This window comes from Rattus norvegicus, chromosome 5, assembly GCF_036323735.1.
Source record: "Rattus norvegicus strain BN/NHsdMcwi chromosome 5, GRCr8, whole genome shotgun sequence".
NCBI lineage: Eukaryota > Metazoa > Chordata > Mammalia > Rodentia > Muridae > Rattus > Rattus norvegicus.
The window spans coordinates 124,766,074-124,778,287 of record NC_086023.1 but is presented as its reverse complement, the minus strand read 5'-3'; the positions used below and the strand labels follow the sequence as shown (position 1 = coordinate 124,778,287).

The following is a 12,214-nucleotide window of genomic DNA, read 5'->3' as shown; positions in this document are numbered from 1 at the left end:
CAGAACCTACTCGTGTGAAGTTCTGCAAAAGCCTGTCGTGGCTGGGTTAGTATGCCTGAGAGCCAAGCACACATTGCAAGTGTAATTTGCAGCACGGTTGGGACGTTACCTGCCTAGTCGTGAATCCTTCCCCTAACCCGCATCGCCTTCAGCGCCATCGTCTGTACCCCTGTTACTTCCTCTAGAGCTTTGCTCACAGGCTTCACTTTCTGCCTTATTTGTGCATTCTTGGGGCAATAAAGTCCACAAGACAGGTGGTTCTACTTCCTTGGACATATTGGGTCATTTTTAACCAATGTCCTTCTGTTATAAAAGGCAGAAAAATAACAACCTAGTCTTCAAATGTTTCCTACAAGGCATTTAAACTAAGGCCTGCATGAATAGCCATTATGGCTCTGGGCAAAATCATGGAACACTGGCCATAATGAGACCTTGGGTATATTGTAAAAAAGTCTTTCGGATTTATTGGTTGGAATTTTACATTTGCAGTAAACCCTAGAAATTGCTCTGATAATCTTTGTCTCTCTTTTGGAAGCTCCGGACCACAATCCACACAGGTACAGTGAATGGGACACCCCGCCAGATACTTTAGGGCTAAGTATCCCTGTTTATACCAGACCCTTGAAGGAATGGAGGCGCATAGATTTACTGGGATGGGCTGAGTGAATACGTTGGGAAAACACGTTTTTACTTGGTTCTGCAGTAGATAATCGTTCATTTGTGGGCTGTTCCCTTCCTTCTGCCCATTTTCCATCTGTCTTCCACATTCACTTTCCTTTTTTGTGAAAAGTCAACAATCTTAACTGACTGCATCGCACACTTGGACTTCTGGTAGATGGGCTGATGCAGAAATGCAAAGGTCAGGACCCATATTTGGGAAGCCTTACATTGGCACGTGATGCTGCTCATGCCTCTCCACCCCACCGCAGGGCTCTGCATGTAGTAACAGAGCTAATGTGTGACAGAGAGCTTTTTACCTCCGTTGTTACGTAATGCTTATGACTGACTTGTAAGTTATTAACATCGTCCTTGCTGTGTTTGAATAGGGATGTCCCCCTTAAGCTCATATGCTTGAATAATTAGTCTTGTATTGGTGGAACTGTTTGGGAAAGATTAAGAGATATGGCATTGTTGGAGGAGGTATGATATGAGGAGGGCTCTGAGGTTTCCAACTTCTCCTGACATTTTCAGTTATATCTGTCACTTGCTTTCAGATCAAGATGTGACTCTAGGCTGTTTCTGCTGCCATGCCTTTGCTCTGCCATCATGGACTCTAACTCTCTGAAACTATAAGTCCAATTAAATTCTTTCTGCTATGAGTTGCCTTGGTTATGGTAGCTTAGCAATAGAAAACACCTAAGACAACACTCAGTTTCTATTGACGTAATCAAAATCCCAAAGGGTTAAATGAGATATTCTAGATCATGCACAGAGTTAGACCTGACCGAGGACTTCTGATTCCAACATATCTCACTAACGTCATTAAATGTAGCTGAACTTCAGATTCTCACAGCAGTGACTCCTCTGACATGATGGATGATTTGTGGTAAGTAACCTCTACAAACCTCAATTTCTTAGAATGTAAAGTAGGAATAACAATAATACTACCTTACTATATGCATGCTGTCATGGAATAACACACAGGTTTGTGGTAAGGAATCCTTCTGCAACCCTGATCTTCATGAAGCCTATATATCTATTCCTCCATCATCACATGCTACCTTCTGCTTTTCAAGCCTCCCTTCCCAGTCCCGCACCCATCCATACCTGTCTGTGCACACACAAAGCCTTCACATCGTACTTGACTTCTGCAGGCTCGGTTGGTAACACAGTCTTCAACTTCCTTGTCGGAGAAGTCACACAGTTCCCCATAGAACTGAGAGGGCCGGAGCAAGTAAGTGTGTCTGTACTGTAGCAGACAGAAACAAAGAGACAGTAATGGGACCCCGGGGACCGCAGGAGCGAAGGGTGCTCTATACAAACGGTCACCAACCAAGCTGTGGGTGCTGGAAGGCATATGGTTGGCTGACTGCTATTTACCCAATTCTTCTGCTTCCTTCACTACACGCACTGATGTGCTGTGCAAGGCTGGCAACTTTCTGAATGTTTGTCCTATTGCGCTTCATGTTCAATGAATCTGGGGGACTTGTCTTGAGTCTTTGTTTTGTTTCTGCTGTGGTCTGTCAAGATTTGTTGAGTGTGAGAAAGGCATGGGCCTTGGAATCAAAAATTAATAAAAAGGCTCAGAGAGTCAGTTCAACAATCAACTAACTCTTGGCTTAATTATTCCAGTAGGTGATTCATATATTGTCACATATTGCTTAAGGCATTAGTGGGATGTAAATGAAGGAGTATGTGCTCTGGAGCTCCAAGTGGTGCTGGTCCTTCCTACTTTTATGAGGTCAAGCAAATAGCTCGGTCTGTGGAATCCAAATCTACTCATGTGTAAACTGGGGGCAATGGATTACCTAAATGTACCATTGAGAATTTAAATTATGTTATAGATTTGTTAATATTATTTATATAATATGAATTATATATTAACCTATATCATCAGAGTATCTCAAGCTCACTTTTTTCTTCTGGCACAAAGTAGGTACCCAATTTCTTGTCAGTATTTTCTTTTTTATTACCCACTGTTTTAGGAATCAATATTGTTATCTCTCTCTCTTCTTGTTAATTTATTCTGAAAATATTGATTAATCTATCTCTTATTTAAAAGGGTAGGTATTTTTGCTTGTTTGCCTGTTGGTAGGTTTTCTAATCGTCATTAAGTCTCCTACCCTGCCTTCAAAAGGAGAGGGTGATTGCCAGTGGTAGGTGGCACAAGGCAGCGACAACACAGTGGAGCTGGAGCGAGACCGGGCAGATGCAAAGTGCTCTGTAAGCTCATGGTGAAATCCAATAGCGAGAGAGAGAGAGAGAGAGAGAGAGAGAGAGAGAGAGAGAGAGAGAGCGAGCAACTGGCTTCTAGTAAGGAATCAAGGCTGAGACCCACACATTGAGGAGGAATATCAGGCGGATGCAGAAGTTAGGAAAAGGATAGCCTGGGCAGAGGAAGGTTTTCAGTTAAACAGAGAGGCTGGAGGATGCATCTTCTTACCCCAGAGACTAGAGATGACTTTGTCATGGATGGGGAGCAGTATATGAGGAAGAATGTGGACACGTGAAGAGATTCAGAATGGGGCAGGCAGCCAGGAACCCCAGGCTGGGAGGGGGTCGGTAACAAAAGGGAGTGATTGCATTTGGGTGGTTTTCTAATTTTAGCAGTCAAAGTTTGGGTACACAAAGTGTGGTAAATGAGTAGAATAGCCCCTCTTCAAAGTGACAAAAGGCACAGTTACTCCTTATGTGACATCTGTACTGTGGCCCTGGAAACCCAGAAAGGTATATAGGCAGCCATCACCTGTGCCCACTTATCCTTGGAGGCCAATTCTTCCTAAAAGGAAGACACAGGCCTGCAAATACTCTTCGAGGAACAAACAAACCAAAAGTAAAGCAGGGAACTATCAACAAATTAAGTGCAGAAGAAACATACCTCTATACAATGTATGACAAACCACAGCGAGTGTCATGTTAAATGGGAAAGGTGAAGGTATATATTCAAAAAGTCTGGGACAAAGTGGCATTGCTATTCAACATAGAAAAGTGTATGGCAGAATAACCAGGCAGAAGAAAGAAATAAAAGGCAGATAAATTGAAATGGGGGGAGGTGAAAAGATTCTGTTTGTCAATAATACGACATCATATGTAAAATCTCTGAAGATTTCATCGAAACACAGCTAGAGTTGATAAATACAGTAAGGTTGTAGGATGTACAAAATCTAGTAGCATTTTGTATGCTTCCAACAAACTGGTCAAAAAAGAGCTTTAAATCATTTTAGTCACAACATTCTTAAAATAATAAGACAGGTAATAAGTTTAATCTAGGCAGAGGTAGATCATCTTAATGAAAAATTAAGAAGGCGGGAGATACTTCGTTTTCACAGGTTAGAAGAAGTAATGTTAAAATGTCTACCACATCACCCAAGATTGAGACTTGATGAGGTACAGTGTTTATGGAGCTAATGGGGGGGAAATCACAAAATTCACATTGAACTACAAAATATCCAGAATAGGGAAGATGATCCCGAGCAAGGAAAGCAAGGCAAGGAGCACCACAACCTGAGACTTCCAGACAGAGCTAGAGTGACCCCAAAAGAATGGGGTAGACATGAGCACATGCACACAGACCGACAGAACAGACAGAAAATTCAGGGAGAATCCACATACTTGTGACCAGGGGAGTTTTCTAAGGCACCAAGAACATCTACTTGGAAATGGACCACCTATTAGAAAGAAGTGCTACTGGGAACTGGGCATACAAGGGGGATTACATGGGAAGCAACATGCTCATCTTGTGAGCATGAGGACCTGGGATGAATTTCTGAAACCCACCTTTTAAAAATCCAGGTGCGATGGTGTGTGCTTTTAGTGCCAAGGCTGGGGAGGCAGAAACAGGTATAATCCTGGGAATCCCTGACCATGCAGTCAGCCCACTTGGTGATTTCAGATAACCCTATCTCAAAAAGGTAGGAGCATGATGAAAGACCTCCTCCTGTGTGCATACATAAGTACACTTAAACACCACACACTAATACACACACACATACACACATACACACACACACTCACACAGAGAGAGAGAGACAGAGAGAGAGAGAGAGAGAGAGAGAGAGAGAGAGAGAGAGAGAGAGAGCATAAATAAGCAAACACTGTATGCACCTACATGCGTAGGACACTGAAGTTAGTCAGGTCCTGATATAAAAAGACCTCTTGCCAGTTGTGATGGCACACAGCTTTAATTGGCACACAGCTTTAATCCAGGAACTCAGAAAAGAAAGGGTGGCAGATCTCTGCGTTGGGAGACAGCCTGGTTTACAGAGTGAGTTTTAGGACAGCCAGATCTATGCAGAAAGACCCCCCCCCCAAGAAAGAAGAAAGGAAGAAAGAAAGAAAAGAAAAACTTAAAATGAATCAACAACCTAATTTCAGAACCCAGATTTAAGATATGCAGCTATTGGAAGGAGCCATGGGGAAAAGACTTCAAGACCTGAGCAGAGAAAACAAGATTTTGAGATAGTAGAGGCAACAAAAGCCAAGTCAGACAAACACGATTAGATCATATTAGAAGGTTTCTGTCTAACCAAGGAAATGGTCAACAGTGTTAAGAACAAACTGAGAAATAAGGAAAATATCTACATACTACTCATCTGTCTAGAGGCTAATCCCCAGGATATATAAGAAAATTCAAAGAGCCAAAAAATTTTCTAATAATCTGAGTTTAAAATAGGCAAGTGGTCTCTACAAATGTGTTTAAATGATAACATTCAAATGGCAGAAATTAGGAGAAGGGGAAGGTCTTCTACCCTGCAGATAGGAGTGTGGGTTAATATAACCATTTTAGATTATGGAAAGCAGTACTCGAGACTCTACAAAAGTAGGAGCAAGAGGAGAAGGAAGAAGGAGGAATAGAAAATTAAAAATCCTGGAAATAGATTTACCGTATGAGCCAGCAGTCTAAATACTGAGCATAGATCCAAAGGAAATGGTGATATTTTACAACAGATAGAGTTACAAGAGTCACCATAGCCAAAATAAGAATCAACAAACATTTTCATCAAGCGATGAATGGATATAAATGGTATGAATGACAATAGAACTCTGATCATCTATAAAAGAATGACCCAGTTATTTATGGCAACATGGATGGGATCTCAGGACATTGTGCTAAGGAAATAAGCTTGGTAGAAAAAGCCAATCAGAGGCTCTCACTCATTTGTAGAAGCAGAGGTGCTTCATCGAAGAAGTGAAGAATAGACTAGAGGCTGCTAAGACTAAGAAGGGCAAGGGGCCTAGGCAGGGATTGATTATCAAAACACTCTGTGTGGGGAATTCTATTGCTTTATAATACAGAATATGTAAGCCCACAATAATTGTCCAGTTCAAAGTAACTAGCAGGGGTTGTGTTGATGCCTCTCTACCTGTCAGCACAAGATAACAATTATGTTTGCATGATGGAAGCCCTAACTGCCCTGGCTGGATCATTACACAGTGCCTATATGTATCAAATTATAAAACTATACTCCATAAATAAGCAGATGCTGTAGGTCAATTAATGGATAAAAAGACACACACACACACACACACACACACACACACACACAGAGAGAGAGAGAGAGAGAGAGAGAGAGAGAGAGAGAGAGAGAGAGAGAGACTCCCAGAAGACTAGCTCCAGGCTCTCAAGGCAAAGTAAGTTTGAGGAGGATGGAAAGATTGAGGGAAACCTGGTCTGGTCTTGGTTGAGAGCTTTCGCTGAGCTCTAAGCATGGATCCTACAGACAGGGCTGATGGCAGCTGAGGAAGTCCACAGAGAGCCGCAGTGAGCAGCTCTGGCTGGCTTATGCTTAGTCCTTCTGGTTTATGGTGCAGATGAGGCAATTATCCGGATAATTGGATCAATGTTGACAACTTTAGCAAGAAAGCCTACTCTGGGAACAGAATGATAGTGCTTGGATCTCCCCATTGATCCAATTAACTGTGTAATTGTCCTGGGCCAACTTCTTCAGCCTCTTCAGAGTCTTTGCCATAATAGGTCTGGGTTCTGAAGGAGCCAAGGGAATGACAACCATATTCTCTCTCTCTCTCTCTCTCTCTCTCTCTCTCTCTCTCTCTCTCTCTCTCTCTCTCTCGGAACATCTGCTTTGTTCAGAGCTGGGATCCTGGGTCAGCCCTCCCATCACAAGGAAGCAGAAGGATGAACAACATGATGACTAGTTCTACAGGCAGAAAGGTCAGTAAGGACCCTGTGGCCTGAGCGAAGGCCTGTATCTGCTACCAGAAGGCTCCAAGAAGCTACTTACTTTTCTAAGTCTCCATTTACCTAACAGGCTATGTGGCAGCCATGTTCTTTTCCTTGCAAAGATGTCAGAAAGCGTAATGAGCTCAACTGTAAGAGACTTACGAAGCACTTGTTACATGTGTGTGTACTGAAGACAGAATTGAGTGTCTTTACAAGTTTTCTGTTTAGGCTAGTAAGTGATAAAAATCACAGTATGATGTATGCTAGGGATTGAGTAGGGGGTACCTAGATAAGCATGCGAATGTTGCTTTGTCTAACTGGAGCTGGGCCTGATGAGCAGTCAGTGGAAGCTTCACAAAAGAGGTTGCCCTGAGCAGAGTTTCAAGTTCGGAATCATGTTCGAAAGTGAATTTGGTGGGAAACATCATCGCTGGCTGAGAAAACAGTGCAAATAGAGGCAGAGAGGGGGCGATACAGTTGGAAGAATACAAAAGCTGATATAGCCTAGAGATGAGGCCAGGTTAGGTGGCAAAGAAGTCTGCCGTCTATACTGAGGGCTCATGTGGGGAAAGACTGGGCAGATGTAACTTTGTGGTCCTTTCCCTGGCTACACTGTGTATGATGGATAGAAAGAACAGGTCAGAGGTAGGAAGCTTCTAAGACATCTGTGTGCGAAACTCTGTAATACCAAACCTGCTTGCTGTCTGAAAGCATAGAGACAGAAAAGTCCCTCCAACAGCCTGCATCTTAAAGGGCAGACTTCGGCCAGGCACCACCTCTGCCAGGCTTGTTGACCATTAGTCTTCTCTACCTCCCACCCCTGCCCAGGAATTTAGTGCTCACTCAAGGCTTGGTATCTTACCCTTTTCTTCTGACAGGGGTCACATGCAGTCCAGGAGGACCAGGTGGATAGTTGACAGTCAGTAGGTGCTGGGGTGACATCCACACTCCGTACTGGTCTGCTCCTAACAAGGCTTCCATTGACTGCATTTGTCTCAAAGAAATCTGGCTTCTCACCTCTGAAAATCACCGTAAGAGAAGAGTTGAGCATCTTAAATGAATTACATTCATTCCCTACCACCACATCAAATTAATGTAGATCAGATCAGGAGCACACAAGGAAGTTGTTCATCATTTTCGATACTAGTTAATTCATCTAACAGATATGTACGGAGTACCCCATTAGGACTACTCTGGTAACTCCAGTTAGAAGACAGTGTCTCAGCAGCTTGTGGACTCTGACTTCCAGTCTGTATGAGCTTCCCTTTTCTCTTCCACGTAGTGGCTGAGATACATTCCTCTATGCAGCTCTTTCTGGATTGTAAATGACAGTCAATATGTGAGCCTTTAACAAACCCTTATGGGTTTTGGATATATAGGAAGTCCAACCACAGCAACTCACTCCCTATCTCTCAGGGCCTCTTTTTTATCCTCTGGAAATGGAGGGGTTTGGACTAGCTGATGCCTTGTTATATTAAAGGTTCATGACACATTTGCCAAGAGCAGTTGATACTGAGGACATTAGTACTGAAGGTGTTTCAGAGTCAATGGCACAGGGTCTACTTAAGAGAGAAATGTGCCTTGCATCTTAGCTCTAGAGAACTTTGCCTAGTAGGCAATATAGCCAGGGCCGAGCTTGAGGATTCATAAAGGTTAGGTGCGAGTTGATAGAGTCTGGAGGCTGGGGAGAAGGAGAGAGGCTAGGGCAGGAGTCCCAGAGCTTGATGTGAACCTGAACTCCAACAGGGGTGGGGTAGAGGATTGGGTGAATATGTTTTCATGGAAGTGATAGCAGTGCTTGGCAAGTTGATGGCCTGGAAGGGCTAGGGAGGAAGGAAAGAATTTAGGTTGACGCTGTATCCTTGAATGCCAAGGGGGCTGGGACAAAGGAAGACAGAGATATTGGGGAAGGTGGTGGGAACAGGATGAGCTCTAGGTGCCCATGGAATGTCTATATAAACTCAGTCAGGACACAGTCTCACTTGGGTCTGAAATCAGGACGGGATGCCTGTGCTAGAGACACAGATCTGGATAGGGCATGCTGAGGAGGGAAATAACTGGTCTCTTTTGAAAGAAGCTGGCCGAGTGTATTAGTTCTTTTTTATCCTTGTGATAATGCCATGGCCAAGGCAACTTATATGAAGGTTTTTTTGGCTTACATTCCCAGAGGACTAGGAGACCGTACGGTAGGGAAGCGTGGCAAAGAACAGTAGACACGAGGCAGCTGGAGCAGATGCTGAGAGCTTGAACCACGGCAGGAAGCAGAAAGGGGTGAACTGGAGAGAGCATGGGGCTTGAAAACCTCAAAACTGGGCCCCATGATGTACGTACTCCATCAGCGCCATACCTCCTAAGACTACCCGGACATCATCACCAACTGGGGGCCATGTAATCAAACATCCAAGCCTATGAGGTCGTTCTTGTTCAAACCACCACACCAGGAGGAAAAGTGCTTTAGGGGATATCAGTGATGCAGAGTTGGGGAGGGGCAGTATCAGGCTGAGCCAGGCAGGATGTGAAGGGTCTGTGGAGATGAATGAAGCTTGGAAGTGGGGTGAAGGAAAGGGTAGTCACACCTTCAGAGCAGACAAGCCGCACGGGAACAGTAATGTCTAAAATGTAAGTAAGCAGGCCATTTGTTGAGTCCCAGGCACAGAGCTGGGCCAAGTGAATGAATGTATTCATTATTTCATTGGCAGGAGCCTCAGTTTCCCTACCATGGCAGATACACCATGATTCTTCCCCATGTATGTGTACATCACTGTAAGAGCCCTTGTAGTGTGCACTTCCTTTTTTAAGCGATAAAGGAGGTGAGAGGAAGGCAGGAATGAAGATTTATGGAGGGCCTACGATGTCAGACGTAAGCATTGTGCGAGCTGTTGTCTTTCATCACATCCCCCAGACAAGTAGAAGGTAACCTCGGGGTGCTGTCAGCAGGACAGATGCTGAAATGGCTCAGAGAGACACAGCATGGCTACCGTAGTGAAACCGGGATACAGTTTTTCTGGGATTAAGCATTGGGTCTGTCTGATGCTGAGTCTGCGTGTACTCTCTCTTCTCCCATGATGTCTGGAAGCAGAACCAACCTGCATCCACTCCAGTCACCTCCCACTACTGTCTCTGTAAGTGTCTGCAAGACTTGCTTCATGCCGGTCTCTAAGATTAAGTCATTAGGGAGACCATCACAAAGCTTCCACCTGTCAAGCACACAGGATGCCACTCCAAACAAGGTCATTAACAACACATTCTCACTTGGCAACGGCCCTAAAAGGAGCACAATATTAACTACTGTAAGCGCCATTTCCATGACTGCCCCAGAGACTGGCAAAAATCAATTGCCTAGTAAAGTCGGATCTTTAACAAAAGGTCAAAGACTCTACTGGAAACCTCAGGTGGGTACTGGGAAGCGGTTACTGAGGCAGGATGCTGCACACCAGCAGGCGCCCTCCGATGGGCTCCCCTCTACTAATTTGCTCCGGTTTGACAAAACAATACTGTCTGTGATTTGGCTTCTCCTAAGTGTGTATTTGACAGCTCTGTGGGGCACCCTCTTCCTATTTCAACCTCAAAGCAGTTACACTGTTTTCTTTTTTCCCCCAAGTATCAACCCAATTCGGGGCCACAGTAGAGACCGAGTGGATAAGTAATGTGCAGTTGCTATTAAGAGTCACAATTATTTTCCTCTCCGAAAATTAAGAGCCCATTAATGGACAAGATGACAGCTTAGAGAAGGAACTAGAGAGAAGTAGCTATAACCACCAGGTCTCTCATTTTTACACCCAATTTCCATTATGGAGGAGGCAATAGAATAGAATAATCAGCCGAACAAATAGTATGTTTGTAAATGACACTGGGGAAGCGTGGCTCATTAGTGCTGCAAAATGCAAATCTGAAAAAAGGGCTAGTGTCAAGTCACATCTTGAATTGGAGAATGGCATGGAGCTGCACAGATGACAGGTCCAACTGGAGCGTCTTTCGTGATTCTATGGGTGCCTTCCACCCTGAGGAATTTCCACAGAAACAAACCGGCTGGCTTAGCTTCTGCAGAGTTGCCTCCACATGGGGAGAGTAGATAAGAAAGAGTAATAGAGGCAGTGCGTACGGTCATAGTATATTACCAACATGTATGGAGGTTCCACAATGAACGCCCAACATGCAATTAACAGACACGAATGCAGAGCCCGATTCCTCGGTAACATAAACCACCAGGAGAAGTACTGAAAGTTAATCATTCAGGGCCCCATACCCATACTGACCAGCACTCCACACCCTCGCCCTTCCCTTGTCACCCTCCTCCTTCCCCTGTCACCCCCCGCCCCCCGCCATACTTGTATGCCTTTAAGTAAAAGCTATCTCCAGGAGTTGGGCATTGGAGTTTTACATCAGCCCTGGTTCTGTTTGCCATCCTCTTCAGAGGCAACAACCGTCACAGGCATGCTCTGTGTCTGTCCAATGTCCTGGAAATGCTTTCAGGCACGCTGCGTGGCTGCACCTTCACATCCCTGTGCTTTGCTGAAACCCTGTGCATTGTTCTGCACCTGGCTCCTGCCCACCCACATCACCCAGATCCACACCAATTCCTAATTCTCTCCTTTCATCTGGATCTTCTCTCCTGGGATATCTCTTGCTTGTCATTGATTCTTTTGTGGTGTATTTATATTCTAACATTTAGCTATGTTTTAAAACTTAGTATAAGCCGCCGCCTTTTACACTTCCCTGGAAATATGCCCCTTCTGAGGAAGTGCTGGCACAGACATGCCTTTCTTTGGGGGGCAGAGAATGTTGTTGGCATCCTTGGAACACATCACATGTGGGTCCAGGTCTCCTACTCTCTTTTCTTTGATCAAAATAAAGATGGATCCATCACTCACAGCAGGATTAGGTCAGCAGTAAATTTCCAGTCCTCAGCTTATGTGGACGGGGCACATCAATATATTTTGGTTTTCTCTGGAAATACCCTGACACAACAACTTTCCTGTCACACACGATTTGTTTAGCAGTTGCATCCCTGTGCAAACAGCAGCCTCCACTTTGCTGGTGAGGAGGTAGTCTCTGGGAGGAAGGTTTCCCATTTCTCTCTGTCATTTGCTGTTGCAGATGTGGAATTTAAAGCAACATCACAAAGCAGCAAACATGTGTCTCAGAGAGTCATCCTAGGGATCCAGCAAGTCCGGTGGAAGGGAAAGGTGCATTAATAAGAGGCAGAAGACAGAGAGGATGTTTGAGTTCTGCATGCCTGACCCCGACCCCACCACACACACGGGCTGAGTAGCCTCAGGGGTCACATCGTCTTCAGTTTCCTTCTCTCTACACCTGTAAGCCATAGAGTGACTGTGAGGCTGAGGGTCCGTGCCTGGAACAGAGTGTCAATCA

General features: G+C 44.5%; 1 protein-coding gene across 2 annotated transcripts in view; it reads right to left on the bottom strand.

Annotated features, from left to right (window-relative positions):
• The window catches only part of C8b (complement C8 beta chain), a 37,549-nt gene that overhangs the window by 23,235 nt on the left and 2,100 nt on the right, over positions 1 to 12,214 (bottom strand). For both annotated transcript variants that reach the window (XM_039109958.2, NM_001191759.1), the window contains exons 2-3: positions 7,704 to 7,860; positions 1,768 to 1,909 (exon numbers count right to left, since the gene is read on the bottom strand). In XM_039109958.2, the coding sequence (XP_038965886.1) occupies positions 1,768 to 1,909; positions 7,704 to 7,860 (299 nt within the window). The remainder of the gene's footprint in view (positions 1 to 1,767; positions 1,910 to 7,703; positions 7,861 to 12,214) is intronic.